Genomic DNA, 19,795 nt, shown 5'->3' on the forward strand with positions numbered 1-19,795 from the left:
ACAGATCTGCTTTGATCACAGTTACTGTCCTGTCAGTATACAGATTCTTTGTGCATGTGTAAATCCAGCCTTGAGGACAATTAATACACTTCCCTTAATGGCAATAAGCACTAGGCAGGTATACTTATACAACACAGCCAGTCATATGTCAGAGTAGGTTTTGCCTCAACTTTGGCAAAAAAAAAAAGTTCATCTTCAGGCTGCGTTGCAAACTCAAACCGACAATTTCTAGATGTTGAGTGAGCATCCCAGCAGCTGTCAACACTAAACCCAACCATGGCCTTGCTTTATGACCACATTCAAGTTGTGCGTTTGTGGCTCTATCTTGTTGTACTTAAGGTGATTTGTGTTTCACTTATCTGACCTGGTTTCAGTCCAGCCCACAGTCATAATCACACATAGGACTCTTCAGCAAACAGCAGCTGGTCAAAGTCTGGTTCTGCTGATGGATCGCTGCATCTCTTCAGCCACTCCCTGCGACTCTCCACCAGAGCCAGCGCCACCTGCTGGCTGCTGTGGGGATTGCTGTGCAGGTGGGACGAGAAGTAGTCCCTCACCGTTTTGGTAGCGTGAGGAGAAAGGCAGAACTGGGCCTCTGAGGCACCTCCCTGTGAATCCACCTCTGACACCTTGAGTCCCGGATCACTGGGCAGCCTTGCCCTGGTCAGAGTGGCAGCTCGGTCCACCACCTGCCGGCCTGGTTCCGACCCACGGCGCTGATAGAGCCGGGAGTTACACTCTTCTTCTGCAGAGTAGGACTTCTGTCGCTTGAACAGGGACAGAGACGGTCCGCTGTGCTTGTAAAACAGAGATGGAGACGGCTGCTTCAGCTCCGTGGCTCCGCTCTGCGCCGCCCTCCTCTGGGTGCTGATGTCAGCTTTAGGATTGCTGTGGACGTCACTGAGCTGCTTGACCGTTACCAGGGTCTCTGGAGAGGGGAAGGATTTGGGAAACTGGAGGCTCCCAGTGGAGCGGTGGTGGGAGGGAGGGCTGGAGGAGTTGTGTTGAGGGTGTCGGAGCTTGTCATGCTCCAGACCCGGTCCCACCCTCGCGTGGTTCCCTCCATCTTTGGAGCCTCTCCTGGATGGTTTGGACTTCAGTTGGCTGCTGGAGGTGACTTTCGTTGCTCCTTTCTCACTGGCTCTTCCTCTGTCTGGGACCAGTTTGCCCAGTGTGGCTCCTCCCTGTGTGCACAAGCACAAACACCATCTGTGACCCATAGACGGTTTCATCTGCAGCATTACCTATTCCTTCAGTTTATCCAACAACACTTTACATTCTTCTGACAACAATGACCATAAACAAGAACATCAACATCCCATCTGCAGACACAGGGAGGGCAAAGATCCACAGCACAAACACTCAGTATCTTCAACAGATACAGCACAGAGCTCATTGTGGATTTTAACAGAGAGGAAGGAGAGAACAGTTATCTCCTACAGCATCTGCAAGACACTGTGTCTAACGGTGCAATAATCCAGGCCCATGGTCTCTCATACCATCACTATGCTGATGATACCCAGTCTTTCCCACCAAACCACCACACAGTCTGTGCCCAGATCTCATCATGCCTTGCACACATCTCAACATGGATGACAAATCACCACCTTCAACTCAACCTCTCTAACACTGAGCTCCTTGTCATCCCAGCCAGTCCCTCTCTACAACAACATATCCACATCCAGCTTGATTCAACCCAACTCAAACCCTCAAAATCTGCCAGAAACTTGGGTGTCATGGTTGACGACCAACGAACCATCAAGGCTCATGTGGCCTCTGTTGCTCGGTCATGTCGATTCACCCTGTACAACATCAGGAAGATCTGGTCTTTCCTGTCTGAACAAGCAGCACAACTCCTGGTCCAAGCTCTCATAGTATCACACACTGACTACTGCAGCTCCTTACTGGCAGGCCTCCCCACATCCACGGCCACACCTCTGCAGATGATCCAGAACACAGCAACATGTCATCCCACTGTTCAGATCACTTCACTGGCTTCCAGTTGCTGCCCACATCACATCCAAACCCTGACACTTGCTGGAAAACCCACTATGAGAACAGCTCCCTCCTACGTGAACTCTCTCATTCAGATCTACACTCCCTCTCACTCACTACACTCAACCAACCACCAAAAACCTCCTGATACAACCACCACAACAGGGCCCAAAGTCAACAGCTGGACTCTGTGGTTCCACGGTGGTGGAACCAGTTACTAAACTCTGTTCCATCTGCTGAGTCCCTCTCAGTCTTTAAGACTAAAGACCAGCTCTTCACTGAACACCTTTGCACTTGACAGCACAAAAACAAACATTTTTGAAAAAATTACATAAATATAAAATATACATTCCCATTACCTGCCTACAGCCTGCTGTTGGCATCAACGCCCCATCACACTGGAACTTATCTCAATTGTTTTCTCCTGATTCAATCCTTGCTTGTGTTGGATCTGCTCTGACATGTACGTCACTTTGGATAAAAGCATCTGCTGAATGACACTGTACAGTTGTCTTTAAACTGTAACCACAGTTTATTAATGACAGAAGTGACGAGACCTAAAGATGGAACCACACCGGAGGAGGAGGAGGTGCAGCAGCTCCTCAGCTCTCTGAGCTAAGAACTACATCCAGACCTTCAAACCACAGTGCACACGTCTGTCTCCAGTGAGAATTTTTAAGCAATAAGGAGTCTGTGTTTACGACAAACCATCCAGTCTGCTGCCTCACACTGAAGTCAAACCTCTGCTCAGACAGAAAAGAAAGGTGTCTGACATCACCTGTGACATCTGTGGGTGCTCCCAGGACTACAACATAAATACTGGACACGCCAATCATTAGCCGCCTGTGCTCACCACAGCATCTACTGGAAGAGGTCAAAGGTCACTAAACCAAGGGCCAGTTCACGTTAACGTCAAGGAGAGCTGGTTGTCACATGAGCGGGTTCGTTAAGTTCCTGTGGTTTCAACTGGACAAGCAACAATGAGGATCCTTAGAAAATAAACCTCTAACTTGGCTGTAAAGTCTCACAAATAGCTGCTGGAAGCTGTAACATGAACTTATAACATCTACTGTCACACTCAGAAACATCTTTTTAATTCTGTTTTCTCAGAGCTCCACACTTGCTGCAGATGTTTCAGTATAAAAGCCTCCCATGAACAAGCTGCTGGAAGGCTTTTGTTGTGAAAAATCTGCTCAACCAGTGTATTTAAACATAAGTAGATTAAAAGCGTTTAAAACAACAAACACCTGGAAATCACCAGTAATGTGCAAACTATGGCAGCTGTACTGTGGCACATTAGACATAAAGGATGACAGAGGTAGGTGGATGGATGGATGGGTGGATGGAGGTAAAATCTATTAACAAATACTGAGTCACTATAGACATGAACCATAATACAAATGTGGCTGTAATTCATTCATCAGCTCACATTCACATACTATGCTGATGACTTCTTAAGTTATGTATTTAGTTTTTAGGATTCCACTCAAAATGAACCACTTCTTAAACTTACAGTTGACTAACTCAACTCATTATTTCAGCTCCAACTACAAACTGAAGTGACATTTTTGTATATGACATAATTAGTCTATATGAATAGATATATAAGAGTTCCTTTGTCCACTCACCCCAGCCTTGTCCTCCTCTTCCTTCTCCAAGTTGTCTTGCTGCGTCAGCGACAGCCGTCGGTCTTTTTTCAGCCAAGAGTTCGGGTGGAGGCCCCTGCAGCCTTTTAAAGTCCCCCAGCTCAGAGCTTCTCTGGGCGGGGAGTCTTTGGCTGAAGTCCGCTCTGGATGTTCAGCCGAGGTGAAGGATGCGGTGGACACTGAGGTGGACAGTGAGTTGGAGGGCAGCTGTGTCTTGGTCGGGTGAAGCGCCCTCCTGCTCACCCAGGTCTGGTCACTGCTGAGGGAGTCCAGAGAGTCAAGGGAGGAGCGGGTGGGTGCGGGGGAGACGGGTGTAGACGAGAGGCTGGAGGAGCTGGCCTCCAGAGCCGCCGACCTCCCTCCGTTCACCCCGCTCTGACCTCTGCAGTGGGGCAGGGTCAGTGTGTGGCGGCTCGGCTTCCTAGAAAGCTCCTCCTCTCCGTCCTCGTCCTCGCCGGTGAGGCCGTCGGTGCTGCCTGAAGTGTACGGCTGGAACTTGGCCGCGTACGCTATGGCCGGCTCTGAGCGGCGCCGCTGTGTGCGATGGCCCTCCAGGGACAGAGAGTCCAGGGTGGACGAGGCCTCGGCCAGCACCGCGTCCTGCGTGGAGCTGGACAGGTCCGGCTCATGCCTCCTGAACCTCCCCCGAGGCTGCAGCTTCTGTTTGTGGCGTGGGTCCGGGTTGGTGTCCTGGTCGTAGTCGCTGAAGGTGAGGATGGAGTCCAGGCTGCCTTGTAGCGGTTTGGGCCGGAGACGCCTTCTGCTGCAGAATCCTGGTGAGCCGCCGCTGCTGTTGTCCAGCTCGTTCTCCAGACTGTCGTAGGAAGAGTCGGTGAGCGGGTCGACCCAGCACCCTGACGGTCCGCCCAGGAGGTGGAGGCAGAAAGAACAAAGAAAACACCACATAGGAACATGAGGATGAACAGGTTTCACAGCTGAGGAAGTGAACAACGTTTACAACTGCTAAATACTACTGTGTTGTTTTATTGTTTGCAGCAACATTTAAAATTAAACTTAAACACACAATAATGTCCTGTGTGTGTGTTCTCATGTCACTTGAGGCCATATTTATTATGATATCAACACACATCCAAAACATCCTTCTCATATTTACTCTAAATGCCTTCACTGAAAGCAGTCACATATTTTCTGGAGACTCTAATTTGTAGCCTCGAGCCAACTCGTCTGTCTCATAAAAGCTACATAAATATGACGGAAGTACCTACAAAGATGAATGATTAATAGCATGAATCTGACTCATACAGAAGGTAACACAGTGTGAATTACAGACTCCAAAGCCTGCAGCTGTTTGAACCTGCTCCCTACCTGATCCCGTCTCCTCGCTGTTGACTCTCTGCGGAGCTCCTCCGAACAGCGACGACGGATCCTCTCCGAGAATCTGCTGACTGTGTTCGATCATGAACTTCACCAGCTCACAAACCTGCAGCAACGACAGCACAATGACACACTGAAGCAGTGGAACAGCTGAGCTTCACACAGACCAGCAGTGGAACAGCTGAGCTTTAGATCAGCAGTGGAATAATTGTAATGTTAAGCTTTTCCACAGGGTGTCATTTCTGAGCAGCTTGATGCTTTGCTCATTTCCAGTCCACATGTCAAAAGGTCACACGGTTCTAAAACAAGACTTTTTAGCCTCCAGAGTGCACATTCCTGAGACAAAACCTTGATGTGCTTTAGAGGTGTTACAATAAACTGATCTACGCTGGAGTTAAACACAAAGATCTTTGGCCACAAATAACTCAGTTGACAGAACAGGCAGCATTTTGTAACTCTACACACTTTAGTCAGACATGAGTGTTTGGAGAATTGTCTTTTTTTTTTCTAACACACTATTCAGAGGTGCAGGAACAGATTCCAGCAGCTGAAGGCGACTCATGCTCTGTTTTGCTCTGTTTGTGTGACCTGCAGACAAACAACAAGCTTGTCTTTGTTTGCGAGCTGTGAGGCTGCTTAGACAGATTTATTTAATCGTGTTGCACCATCACAGCCTCCTGGGTGTCAAAGTCATCGTGGCACGAGCAGCCGACTGCGTCCGAGGTCTGGGTCACATTCCACCGTGTATTAGCTGCTAAATCGATACTCCGTTGAGGAAGAAATCCATTTAGAGCCGGTTTCACTGTGGCTCCAGGCCTCCTGCATCTGGTTCCTCAACAGAGCTACTTCCAGCAGAGCTCCCTGAACGCATCACATGCAGGCTGCAGGAGACGCTCGAGTCTCCCTCAGTTATTATCAAGCAGCAAAAACTGTTGCACCCTGATGTGTTTGAGTTCATCCACCTTAATGCACTTCGTATTGTTGATGCTGATGTATCGTGCATCCACTCAAACCTACATGAACCAGCCACCTGTCACGGCTGCAGCAGGTACATCTCCTTCTTCCCTCTCACCTTTTTGGTTCCCTCTCCCTCCACCTCGGGGCTACAAGGCGCTCCAGGAGGCCAAAGCATGCTGGGAGCGATGCACACCGACAAATTAAAGCTCGTCATCTGGTTCTCGTGGGCGTTGCCCTGGATACCGTGCAGCACGGCCAGCAGGTAGCGCAGCAGCAGGGCGTTCTCTTTGGGCAGCCGACCGATCATCCTGCAGGAAGTTTTGAAGCAATAAAAAGGTGATGTGGTGGCAGCCTTCTGGTGAATCCTGTTAGAATCCTTCATCGACCGGCTCTGTAGCAGTGAAAAGCATGAGTCTGGTACCTCTGTACGTCCTGCACCTGTTCCTCCTCGTCGTCATCTTCCTCCAGGGCCTCCATCCACTCCTCATGCAGCTCACAGCACAACAAGCTGCCCGGGATGCTGCGCAAGAAATCCTGCAGACGAGCACACAGCAGCAATAAAGAATAAAACCTGTACAGCAAAGAATTGTTTCGTCTCCTCTGTGTTTCTGAACAGGTTTCATCAGGTGAACTGTTGGACCTTTTATTGCTGCTTCTTATAAAGGAGAGTAAACAATGTTTATGTGCATCTACTGCAATTAAAACTGACGACATCAGGAGCAAATAATCAGTGAAAATGATGGAATGGAATCTGTGGCGCTGCTGCTGCTGCTGCTGTGTAAAGACGTGACACGGTTTAAAGGCTCGTGCACAGCAGCTGTGTTATCCCTGCAGATAATAACAGATTATAATCCAGATTACTTTAACAAGCCTATCTGTGCTCCTCAGCTGTGAACAGCTTGTCCTGCCGACGTTACGCAGTGAAACACTGAGCAGAGCAGGAAAACAGCTCATTAGTGGTGTCGTGTTTACACATGTGGGTCAATGAGGAGGCGTGTACACAAAGGATGCTGTTACCTCCAGAGAAACCATCAACATTCATCTACATGTGAAAGCAGGGAGCAGGACCAGCATTACTTGTTGATATTTTATTGTAAATACACACAAGTCCTACCTTAAACACTCCGGCTATGACAAAGACGTGGTCGCGTGTCAGAGGAAGCTGAACCTCTCCGCCGTCCAAAGAGTCTCGCAGCTCCCTGACGGCTCGAGCTCCGGCCGACCGGCGGAAGATCCCCCGAGTCCACGAACCCTCGTGGTACAGAAACGCCAGCATGTCCTGGAGACAGAGAGCACAATGTGAGGGATAAATACAGTGAGTGAGACGGCTGTTGACTCTACTGCTGACGTGAGCTTTTAAAACAGAAACTCAACTAAAGTGTTTTTGTTACTGAAATAAAGAAAAAATGCTTTTGGAGCTGCGCTGCTGTCAGTTCAATCAGCAGCAGCTGGATGAGCCCCAGCAGTTAACAACTGAGCAGTAGAAGGACTTTAAACTCCAGATTCATGGTGGCCTACAGGCTGAGATGTGATGCTGATTACTGTATAATTAAATCTAAACTATGATCCACACCAGTCCAGTGAGGTGGTGGACGTGTGGCTGTAAACAACTTTCTCTGAGGACAAATAACAGAACAACCAACACAAAGTGTCTTAGTGAGGAGTTTGGACACAATGTGCTGCCAGAACAGCTTCACTGCATCTTTCTATTCATCTTCTCTTTAGCCTCTGAAGGTCTGCCGGAGGGACGAACAACAAGAGCTGCTCAAGAGTTCAGGTCCGTCCTTTAATTTGTCTGTACTGTTAGGTGTCAACAAAAACCACCTGGATGAATGCAAGATGTTTTTAAAATGACTTAAGTGCTGTCCAGATGTTTTTTTAAATCAGGTTTTCCTTCATTTTCTATAAATAACATAAAGACTGAACTGCACCTCTCAAATGCAGACCCCCACCAACACATGACGTAACAGCACACATTCTCCCCTCGTCCCATTTCTGAGTTTGTACATCCTTGATTCCTTTCCTCACCTCCTCACCTCCTCTCCCCTCCCATATGAGATTGGAGGCATTTAACAAACTGAGACGTCTTCGCCTCGGAGCAACATCAGTTTAATATGACGTGTAGCAGAGCTGCATTATCTGCTCATGGTGATCGTGACAACTTGAAGTGAAGTACAAAATAGTTTTACATAAACAAGAAACATATGATGGCTGACTGATTTCAATAATAAACTTGGTTTCTTTATTTCAGCTGCATCTTCGTACATCCTCACGAGCAACTCGGCTCAATAACCCTGATTTCCAGGTAACAGGACAGAAGAGACGAGGATGTTCAAAACAATAACAAAGACGTGAGACCTCTGACGAAAAGTTTCAGAAAATCTTCATCCAGAGAGCGTTTCCCAAGAACTAAAACTGCATTTGTGTGGATGAAAGGTCCAAACACATAGAAAACGTAGCAGTAAACACCCGTATGCCCGACATGTGGACAAGGCCTCAGTGTGGATGTCTGTGTCAGTGTTCCTGCTCACCATGACGGGCTTCGGCAGGGCGTCGTCCACACAAACGGAGCTGAGCGGCTGGCTGAACAGGCAGCCTCGAGCGGCGCCGGCGAGGGACAGCTCATTGAGGTGGGACGAGGAGCCTCTCCAGAAGGCCCAGGCGATGAGCGAACGCCTCCGTTTGAATGACTTCTGAGGCAAATCTGATTAAACGTCCCAGACAGCGTGAGGATTACTGCTTCATCTTTTAGTTTTTAAACATCACTTACACAAAGCTACTGAAGTACAAACTGACTCGGGTAAAGTCGGACGAGCTCACCTGCAGAAACGTGCTGCTGCAGCGCCTCGGCGGGTCGAGGCTTCAGGATGAACTGACACTGTTTGTAGACCTGCTCCGCCTGCAGGATCTTCTCTCTGTCTGCAGGTGCTGCGGCAGCATCTCTGCCTCCACCTCCTGCCTGACCGGGTCTCACATGACTCATCTGGATGCTGAAGGGAAACTCGTGACCTGAGACAGAGACGAGGACAGTTTTGTAACAGAACAACAGAAAGATCACATTATCGGTCAGCAGCTCCTCTGCGGCTCCCTGCAGGAGCTACGTGACGCTCTTCTCTGGGAATGAATGCTCCACTGTGCCTGAAATAACTCGTCTCACCCCGGTGTTCAGAGGTTTGTGCCCGCAGGGCCTGGAGAGAAACTCAACCACACAGGTGGCTCAGGAAACTAACTGTGACAGTTTTGTCGGACTCACTGACCGATCAGAGGATAAGGAGTCGTGTCCCTCTTGGAGATGACCCACAGCTGGAAGTCTCGGACGTTTCCCTGACAAAACACACAGAACGACAGTGTGAAAAACAACAACAGGCAGCAAACACTAGAGAGCTAACCGCTCCAGGAAGGGCTGAGAAACCCGACAAAGAGTGGTGTTTTCTTTAAGTTTTCACATGCTGCTGGTGCTCCGGAGGCATCTATAAAACACTGGCCTCTGTTGAGTTCTGGTTTATGCTTCTGCTGTGACTTTAAACTGACCTGCACTCACAGATCTGAATATACACAAACGCATAAATAAAATAAACAGAAAAACACTCATCAACTGAACAAAACCCAAAGATCATTCATCTAACAAGCACGCTAAACGAGGAAATCCTTCTGTTTGAGTGGACTAGAACAGAAGGATCCTCTCTGGAGATACTCAAATGACTCTGCTTTGACTAATAACTTGTGGGTAAACAGTGACAGAAATGGGATTTTCTGGTATTTATTACTCACTATGATGCCAAACTGCTGCAGGGCCAGTCGGATCACCTCATTGGTTGAATCTGAGTTGCTGACCGGGAGCGTCTTGGTCTAATCAGAGACATGAACGTCATCGTAACATCACCTCAGAGTGTGTTTACACAGAGTTAGTACAATAAGATCAAGTAAACTTACAACAGCGTAAGTGTTGAGTCCCTTCCCGTAGACTCTCAGAGGGATGGTTTTAGGTTCCTCCATCTCCTTCTCTTCTTTTATCCGACTACACAAGGAGGAAACGCCGCTTGTCACGCACACATACAATAAATATCAGAGTTTGTGTTGAGCTATGTTTACCTTTTGAGGAGGGAGAGCCACTTCTCTTTCTGTTCTGCTGAGCTGAGGAGAAGCACAAATATCTAATGAGCTTCACACTATTATTATTATATACACTGATCACATCTGGCTTCAACGTGTCTTCCTGATCTCCTCTGGGCTCCGTACGACCAACATTCTTTTAGCAGCGCGTTCTGAGTCACATTGAAGGACCGGCTAATTAAACGACTTCCTCTGTGTGAGTAGTCGTACGTACTCATTCACATCCCACCAGCATCGCGTTAAAGTGCAGTAACGGGTTAAGACAACAGGCAAAACGGTAACTTCCTTTCAATGTATCTCTATTGCTACCTGCAGCATGTATTTGTTCTTTGCAAACAGAAACAATGCTCGTGTTTACTTGCACATAAAGCGGGGAAATAAGATCTAAACCAGTTCTAATGCCTGGTGTAAACGAGCTCTCTAGCGCTGACTCAGCACTGTGCAGAATGGTCTGACTGCACCGACCTCACTCTTATTCTACTACAGAGGATGAAAAACGCTTGTATTTCTTTATCGTCTTAGGCGGCATTTAGCCCAGGATGCAGTGACTGTGTCCCCTCAAATAGTAAAAGGGAAAATTTTCACACATCATCTGCATCATTACTGTTATCAGCTGATGAAGAATTAAATTAAACATCACCATTGGCCCCAACTTTACAGTGACAGGCAGACAACTCATTACATAAACTAAATATAACATGTTTTACAGGCTGAAGAAATTTTATTATTTTTTCTAGCATTGAAAAGAACTGTATTTCAGTGAATCGTCACCGTAACAGGAATCATAATTAGATGTTAATTCCACCACAGAACAAACTGTTCTTCTGCAATTCGGTGGAAAAGATGTGTTCGTATGTCACCATCAGCTGAAGTTCGTTGGAAAACATCAGCATGTCAGATAAAGGCCAACATGAAATGTTAGAGTTCTAATACAGACTGTTTGATGAGCACATGCAGGTTTTCAGGTTGGAGCCTGAATATTCCTGGAAATTCCTCCGAAGAGCAGCCAGTGAACTTATCGTATGACTGTAAACAGTCCCTCGGAGGAGGACAGACATGTTTACGATGCTTCCTGCTCTGACTTGCAGTGACGACAGTTCAGAGAACTGCCTTCTGCTGAACGACGCTCTCAGGCTTAAAGTACAAACTGTGATGATGTAGCTGCCGATCGGAGAACAGGACCGAGCTCACTGTCCTCCCCGAATCAGAAAGATGTCGACATGCTTTTACTGCTGCTCCTAAAAGCAGAGCCAGAAATGCATCACAGGGATGTTTTTCTGTCAGTCTGAACCCACGTCCGACTGAAAACACCTGATAAATACGAGCCCTACATCACATGGGGGGGTACGGCTCAGTGCCTCATCCTGTCTGCTGTCTGCTCCTCTGGCATTTAAGGTCAAGTTTACAGCGTCACCAACATATTTTCTGTTGAAACATAAACACCTTTACAGCCTCTGACGTAAGTTTGGGTTCGGCTGTTTCACTTTCCAATCTCGTAACCGGTTTTGATGAAACTGAGCCTCGGTTCAAACTTCTAAACACTGAGCTGTGAAATATACAAGAACTACAAAATCAATCTGGACACTCATCAGGTAGAGTATACCAGCAGGGTTCGTATTTACGTGATCGTCCACACGTTTAAACACGAAACACATTCCATAACGTGTGAATGTTTGTGTCTTTGTGCGTGTGCGTTACCTAAACGTAGCCACACAGTTGCAGGTGGGCCAGCCCATGACGAAGCTGCTCTCGGGGTTCGTGCTTCCCTCACACACCTCGTCCATGCATCCCGCCGTCCACATCTCGCACACACACACCTGGGCCTTCTGTTTGAAGTGGTTGGCCGACCTGGGAGCGACACATTCACTCTGATTTCAGCCTCAGAACCGGGCACTGACCTAATTCACCAGTGAAGGCCAAAGTGCGGCTAAGCCACAGATAGAGACGCTTACTTGGCTTTGGCGATCACCAGCATGTCGTTGAACAGGAAGAGGTGTCTGTCCTGAGTCTGCATCCCCGTCTTCAGCTGAGCGTGTCCGTGGAGGAGGAAGGACCTGCTGGAGTCGGTGAGGAAGGACTGGACCAGCGGGCAGGTCTCTGGACACACAGGAACCAGGAAGCTCTCTCTGGGTGGCAAACAAAGGGGACAAACTAACTTGGGTACAATGGGATCTCCATTTTAAACCACATTTCCCATAAATCCCTCTGCTTCCTCTGACAAAACCACTTTCATTCATTGTTTGATTGATGAAAACATCGACTATTCATGCAGTGAAAAGCCTCTTTCAGACTTGCACTCGTTTCTGTTCAGCATCTTCTCGTGTCGACTTCATGTCTGAATCCTCATCCTGTTCACTTTTCCATAAAAGTCGCGACAGCATCCTACCACATCGGATCAAGTAACACTTCCTTATCGTACTGTCTGAGCCGTCCCAGGCACATTAACAGGAAGACATGTGTGACGTAGGCTAATTCCAGTTGAGTAAAGTGATCTGGGGAAGTCGTTCCACATTTCAGCGCCGATGTTGGTCCAGAACAACACAAAGACAGTTTGCTGCCAAATCACAAAAAGCCACAGAAGAGACAATTTGTCAAAAGAAAAATATTTAAAAAAACAAAACTTCACTTTGATGAAGTCAGATTTATAAGACTGACAAATATTACAAACAATCCCAGGTTTAACAAAACATCAACAGGAGCTGAAGGTTGTTGCTTCCAGATGTTTGTAGGAGTCTTTAATCTGAGTTTATTAAAGAGCTGCAGCTGGATCCACATGAGCATCAGTAACTTTATCAATCCAGCTATAAATGATCTCCAGCATTGGTCACTATCTAACAGTAAGTCACACTTCACCTCAGACAGGTGAGCTGTAACACAGTCATAGTCTATAAGCTGCAGATCATCTAACATAATGGGTTTAGAGTTCTTTTGTTTATGAGTGCATTATTGTTCATTATATGTCGCTTCATGTTACTGTTCAATCGTATGTATCACAAACATCAAACTAACATGATCACTACGGTAACTACTGCAGCTAGCCCATTTAAAGTCTCTTGTGTGGTGAATACTTGCTCTTTTCTGTTTACATTTCTGGACATTACTTGTCAAGCATTTAAAAAAAAACCAGTAGACGTACAGTAAAGACCTGATACCATGGAAAATGGAAGAACAAACACCATCTACTATCTGAGACGCTACACATAAGTCACTGCACATTGATATGAGTCATGCTGCCGCTTCTAAGCTATGAAAGTTCCTCCGAACACTTCTTATGTAATGCAATAAGTTGTTTTTGAACATGGTAATGCTGAGCAGCAGATAAGTCATTGGCTCAAACTTTCCTATCTTATCAGATTCATTTGGCCTGATGAGAGAACTTAGTTTTGAGCGAGCTGCAGCTGCATAACGAGACCCTGACAACACTCATACAGTCACGTCATTCATATTAGAGTCTCATAGGCAGAGAGACACAATCGAGCTTCTTGTTCTAGTTTCATCTCCACCTTGGAGCGCTGAGATGAGTTCAGATTCTGGATGGATCACGTGAAACGGGTCCAGAGCCGTTTCTCCTGCCAGTGTGAGAGGAGTTCTGTTGAGTCAGGGCTGAAGGGAAACGAGGCCACGAACAAAACTACCGTCATCACTGAACAGATGCTTCAGCTGACACCGTGAGGATCATCAACCAAGCAGATATGCCACATGAAGGCCTGATGAAACACCAGCAGAACCTTCTGGGCCACTCTGAAGAGCCTGAGTCCACACAGGAAGTACGTTCTTTCAGCACAATCACATCCCACAACAGGGTGTTATCAATTCAGCTGTGATCAGTGAGCAGGAAGTCGTACCTGTATGAGGTACCTGCTGAAAATCCTGATGAGTGAACGCTTGTTTGATCAAAGTCTTGCTCCAGTCTGTGATTAAACTCCTAAAATCTCATCTCTTACAAGTTTGTCTCCATGAAAATAATCCCTTCCTGTCTTAAAATACATTTGCTGGAACTCATCCGATCTACGTTGGGTCTATGAAGCCTCTGCCTCTTTCTTTGTCCACCTCTCTTTATCCAATCACTGCAGCTCGAGCACACCAGCTCACCTGCTGCTCTGCTCCGACGATGTAAAGCTACAGTTGTAATACTGGAGTAACTCAGTCATGCGTTTGAACCAGAAACCAATTCTGAAGAAGGAGAATGATAGAGAAGCTACCACCCTGCACCCTGATTGGTTCGCTAGGTTTGTGACATAGCAAATCCAGGAAGTCAGAATCTGTGATTTTGAGGCCGTCATCAGCACACTGCAGTTTAAAGGTGGAACCACACAGCCATGGTGTCGACGACTTATTCTGCTCATGATGTGTCCTCTGGCGTATAAAAAAAACACCATATGGACACGTTAAAGAGGTGAAAGGCTTGATTTTCACCAGAGGGGTCTCCATCACTGGTGTCCTTCATCACCGAACACAAGACAGCTTCAAACTCGCTCTGTATTAAGTTTGCATGATCCACATTGGCTTTTGGATTCCAGAGAGTGTGACAAGACATCAAAGCGCTCTTCATTACATAAACTACATTATGTAATTCATGCAAGTCGTTCACTGTCTGATGCCGAGAGACAGAAGAACGTTTAGCAGTTAGCCTGGATGTAGCAGCAGAAGGAGCTTCCAGAACTTATGCGAAAGTATGATAACCACACAGTACTAGTACTCTGCTACAAGCAAAAGTGGTAAGAAAGGATAAAAGTATTAGAAGTATGACTCAGCAAAAACTGGACCTTTGACCTTTTGGATGCAAAATGCCAGAACTTCATCATTTCATCTTTCATAATAATAATTAGAAAGTTATGCCAAAAAGCATATTTCATGAGCTCACACTGATCTTCGACCACCTAAATCTAATTAGTTCATCCTCAAGTCCAAACGGACGTTTGTGCAAAATTGGAGGAAATTCCCTCAAGGCGGTCTTGAATTACTAGTTTTGACCAATGACGTGTTTTGTGAGGTCATGAAACTTTTTTTTTTTGCATGAAAATCAACTAACAATTATCAAAACAGTTGCCTGGTCATTTAGTAATCAATGAAACAGTTGAACTTGTGCTAACTGTCAGGTCGTCTAACTTTAACCACATAGCATGTAGTGGAGGAAAAAGTACAACCTTATCCTGTAGTTAAAGCAGAAAGACTGCATTATACGTATTTATTATTATACTTAATGTGCTTGTTCCACTCCACACTTGATTAAATCGAAAAACTAGCACCTACAGACGTAGAACAGCACAACGGATTCCAAACTCAGATGAAGGATGAAAATCTTCTCTATCTTCTGGATTTGCTGACTCATCAGACCTCCCGCTGCAGCTGAGCTCGTTTGAATTTGGAGGTGTCGAATCAAAGGAAAATATCTTCTGGGTTCTAACTTTGAAATACTGTGAGTGGCTGTCATGGCTGAGTGTCCAGCTCTTCATCGGTACTTCTAACAGATCATCAATTAGCACCTTCTAGTGATGAAAAGGTTGCAGCTAGCTCAGAAATCATCCTGCACATGGCTACTGATAAACTCTCTTCTTCAGTTGTTGCACAGATTAAATTAAAAAAAAGACAAAATGTGGTATTTAGTGAGCTTCAGAGGTTCTGTCTCCTGGTTCCTGTCTGGATGCTAAGCTAAGCTAAGCTAAGCTAAGCAGCTGCAGGTTCTAATGCAGTGATGGCATCAAACTTCTCATCTTAATCAGCGTATCGACCAAAATGTTGAACTGTTGGTGGAATTTAGAAATAATCCTATTAAAACTGAAAAATATGAAAAACAAGGTGTAAACAAGTCATCTGACATAATTTGGCTAAATCATAAAAAAGGAAAACTTAAAGCCTGAGGATGATTGAGCTGCTACTGATGTGTCAGAGGAGGATAAATGTTCACACATGTGGTTTTACAGGCGAGGACGTGTTGGATGAACCATGTCAACACTCCAGAACAGCGGGTGGGTGTTAATCAGAGCTTCTGTACAGCTCATTAATAAGGTTACTTCTTCTTCACTTTCCCAGTACATATGTTCAAAGACAGACTCTATTAATAGATGCCTGATCCTCTGGCAACAAGAGGATTATCTATGCGAGTGGTTCCAACATCTTACTCAGGGTTGTGCCTCGGCCATACGAGCGTGCATGTGAGTGTGTGCACGTGTGTGAGAGCGTGGCCTCGGGGTTTTGTCGGGATGGCCTGACCTCGGCGACCGCCGTGTAACAGAGCTGGAGGAGGTCTGAGTGCATCTGAGGAAGTTCCAACTGATCTACTTAACCTGCTGTTAACCTTTAATGACACTCAACACACACATGAGTGGATTTACGACACTGTGTTTAGAGTTCTTCACCGTGACACAGGCCAAAGAGTGCAAACAACTTAATGGATCAGCTAGAAAGTTTTAAAAACTAGTCAGCAATGTGGATCAGTGTTTCCTGAAGCCCAACATGGCGACTGTGTGGTTATTTCCACAACCTAAAGATAATTAGTTTACTGTCAAAGAGATGCAAAGAAACCAGAAAATATTCACATTTAAGAAGCTGGAGTCAAAAAATTACTCAAGCTAATGACAACTAATCGAATAATGGCTTCATCCTTGTAGCTCTGCTAGAACCAGCCCTCTGTTTATATGATTTTAAGTCAATCTGCGGTTCAATCCAGCTACAAACTGTCAAGAAACATCACTATAAACTTTATATAAACTCTAATAAAGGGCTTTTGCACTACTTTCCTCAGTAAAAAAGCAAATGAACCAGAGCAAAAATAACCTTTTTCCTTCTTTAAATGTGGGCTCCAAATGTAATGTACGTTACCTGGACAGAGTCTTGGACCTGATCAGAGCCTTGGTGATGACCAGAGACGGAGCCGACTGGCGTCGATAACTCTGAGTCTTCATTCTCTAAAAAAGACAAAGAAAAAGGCTGATGAAGGAGGATGAAAACTACACAGATGAGCCACATTAGAACCACTGACAGGTGAAGTGAAAAACATTGATGGTCTCCTTCTAAAGCAACGTTTTGCTGAGAAACCTTGACTCCTGGACTTCATGTGGATTTGATTTAAATATCATAGTGGATGTTTCTCTCATGAGTTTATCATTTTTTCCTGCAGCTTTGCCTCAATTGGGACAATTTCACAAAATCAGCTCATCTTGGTATTTCCTACCTGACAAATTTAAAGGGCCCACATTCTGCACGTTTACAGGTTTGTCGCTTTATTTATAGGATCTACTAAAATGTATTTACATGCTCTCATATTTAAAAATCCCTGCAGCTCCCCTCCTTACCCTCCGTTTGAAACGCTCTGTTTTAGCTCCTGATTCTTAAAGGACCCCCTCGTGAAATGCTGAGTCAGCTCTGATTGGCCAGCTGGCCTGACAAAAACCCAGATCTGTGAGTATGGGGTTGTATTCACAGCAGAAGTGAAATAAAGTTGGATAGTGAGGAAGTCATTCATTCTTTGTCATGATAAACTAGCCGCTAAGCAAGCATTGTGCAGATGTGTTACACGATGACATCAACGTGTAACAAGCCTGGACTTCAAGAGCTTTCAGGCAGGTAAGGAGCTGTTTTCTGTGAGTTTGAAGATTATTTTTATGTTTAAAAAAGCAAATATATGACACCTAAGGACTGGGGAAACCCAAAAGGCATGCAGAGATGGCCTCTTTAAAGTTCTGGTCAAACTTCAGAGCACACACACTGCTCTGAAAAACTCTCACCAAGAGAACCGGACAAGACTCCTCTCCATGCTTATGTCATGTTTACACTCTGCTCAGCGGTTACGTAAGCGCCCTGATGTTCAACACATTCATCACAGCCCTGGGACTGACCGTGGCCTCCAACACGACAGCAGGTTGAAGCAGCAAAATTTAAACACAGAGGAATGTCAGAGCATGAAGTTTAGTCAGGCTGGACTACGATCGGTCTTTTCCACGACACTCCTGACCTTTCTCACAGCCACTTAGTTTACTATAAAATCAGTTTTTCTGGCTTTAACTCTTTTATAGGTCATTGTGTGGTTTTGTCGTCCAAAATTCTAATCAAATATCTGTGCTTGAAATGCCAAACGAGTATAAATAAAATGTCTCTTCAACACTGAACTGATCTTGTTCCTCTGCTGCACCAGCTGCTGCCATATTGATACCCTGTTTTTCTTTGCTGGATCCTATTATCCAAGGTTTCCCCACGAGGATCATAGACGTCTCATTTAATCTAATTGTGGAAGGATTTGTGTGTGTGTGGAGCGGGGTGATAAACAAGCGTTACATAACCACAGTTCTTTCATTGTATGTCAGATTACCACACTTAGTGGCACGGTCCCCTAATACACCACTGGGTCCAGGGTGTGTTTCGGGCCGATGGGTAAGAACGTTGAGGGAGGCTGAGGTTTAAAATGTTCTGGGAATTTTTGCAGATGTGGTTAAACTGCTGATGTTTACATTTTCTGCATTAGCATTGTACGAACAATTTTACTCACTAAAAATAGTTATTCTAATGACATGTTTACAGGTGTGCTAGCAGGTTGGTGAGCGGTCCCTCTAATGCTAATGTCAGCATGCTAACGTGGTCACATCCATGTTTTTATAAGAAGGACGTAGCCTCTTGGTCTGAAACATGAAGCCAACGTTGAAGTGCTTTAACTTGCATTCTTTCTAACGGTCACCAGGGGGCGACTCCTCTGGTTGAAAAAAGAAGCATGGTTGTGTGTGATACAACAAGAAAATGAGCCTATTTCTCACTTGATTTGTTACCTCAGCAAACATGGTCTTAATCACGAGTTTCAAGTTTTGCTCAGTACAGCATGTTCATTTTGTAAATTATGGTCCCATTTAGGGTCGAACAAAAGATAAAGCTGGATGTGCCTATGTGAATGTGTAGCCTCCTTCAGTCAGTCCACGTTTGGCTCATCATGTCCCGGTTCTGTTGAATCTACCAACCCATGGGTGACGTCACTGTGGCTACGTCCATCGTTTACATACAGTCTAGAGATGATCTCAGTAATGATGCTAACAAGGTGATGTGTAGCAATGTTTACAATGTTAATCATCTTAGTGTAGCATGTTTATATTTGCTAATGTGCACTAAATGCAAAGTGAGGAGTCCAACAAACTGTTGGGTCCTGCCAGACCAGGATCACTTGACTGACAGACTCAGGGGAAAGTTGCAGAGAGCTACTTTTAGGTTCCCTTGCTCACTTCATCAAATGTACCATCGAAGAACTCTGATAACTGTCACTGAAAGCCAACAAACAGGGGTTGACCAACAGTTAAGATACGAGCAGACCAGCTTGTGAAAAGTGAAACCAATGCAAAGTGTTCTCAGCCTGCATTACTTTTAACGACCAGCAGGGGCAGACTCCTCTGGTGGTAGACGTCTGTAAGGAAATAACCCACTTCTCACTTGATTTACTAGCTCAGTAAACATTTCCCTCATCAGTTTATGGTCTGAATCATTAGCTTCATGTCTGCATCAATACAGCATGCGGTTCCTTTTTTTAATTATAGTCCTGTTTAGAGGAAAACACACTACAAAGCAGGGTGAGTTTCAGGGCGGGGCGACTTATGGATGTGTCCTCAAGCTCTTCAGTCAGATCTACCGCTCATTTCCCACAGACATGAATGTCTTTACTAAACTCTAAGGCTAGTTTTTCAGACATTTCACTCAAAACCACTTGTTAACCTCATGGTGGAGCAATAAGAAACGTCTGCGGATCACCACAGTCAGCACGATTCATCTTTTTA

At 45.6% G+C, this 19,795-nt stretch overlaps 1 protein-coding gene across 1 annotated transcript; it reads right to left on the reverse strand.

The window, feature by feature from the left end:
- Positions 1–392: 392 nt before the first annotated feature.
- Positions 393–16,951, reverse strand: LOC103358253 (rho GTPase-activating protein 20). Its single transcript, XM_008283149.1, has 15 exons — positions 16,869–16,951; positions 11,999–12,172; positions 11,745–11,894; positions 10,026–10,067; positions 9,867–9,951; positions 9,705–9,782; positions 9,191–9,257; positions 8,754–8,942; positions 8,465–8,637; positions 7,048–7,212; positions 6,355–6,467; positions 6,049–6,241; positions 4,968–5,082; positions 3,624–4,495; positions 393–1,184 (listed from the first exon to the last, which is right to left on the reverse strand). Exons 1-15 carry the CDS (start codon positions 16,949–16,951, stop codon positions 393–395), a joined length of 3,291 nt encoding a protein of 1,096 aa, XP_008281371.1.
- Positions 16,952–19,795: the final 2,844 nt, after the last annotated feature.

Source organism: Stegastes partitus, unplaced genomic scaffold (genome assembly GCF_000690725.1).
Source record: "Stegastes partitus isolate 25-593 unplaced genomic scaffold, Stegastes_partitus-1.0.2 Scaffold298, whole genome shotgun sequence".
NCBI classification, from domain to species: domain Eukaryota; kingdom Metazoa; phylum Chordata; class Actinopteri; family Pomacentridae; genus Stegastes; species Stegastes partitus.

Bases quoted from the DNA above. Each gene is read 5' to 3' on its own strand.
- LOC103358253 (XM_008283149.1), bottom strand. From the start codon at position 16,951: ATGAAGACTCAGAGTTATCGACGCCAGTCGGCTCCGTCTCTGGTCATC. The intron at 8,638-8,753 runs GTGAGCTCGTCC...ACGTTTAATCAG, and splicing joins GCAGCAGCACGTTTCTGCAG to ATTTGCCTCAGAAGTCATTC. The intron at 6,468-7,047 runs GTAGGACTTGTG...GCTCGTCTGCAG, and splicing joins TCATAGCCGGAGTGTTTAAG to GATTTCTTGCGCAGCATCCC.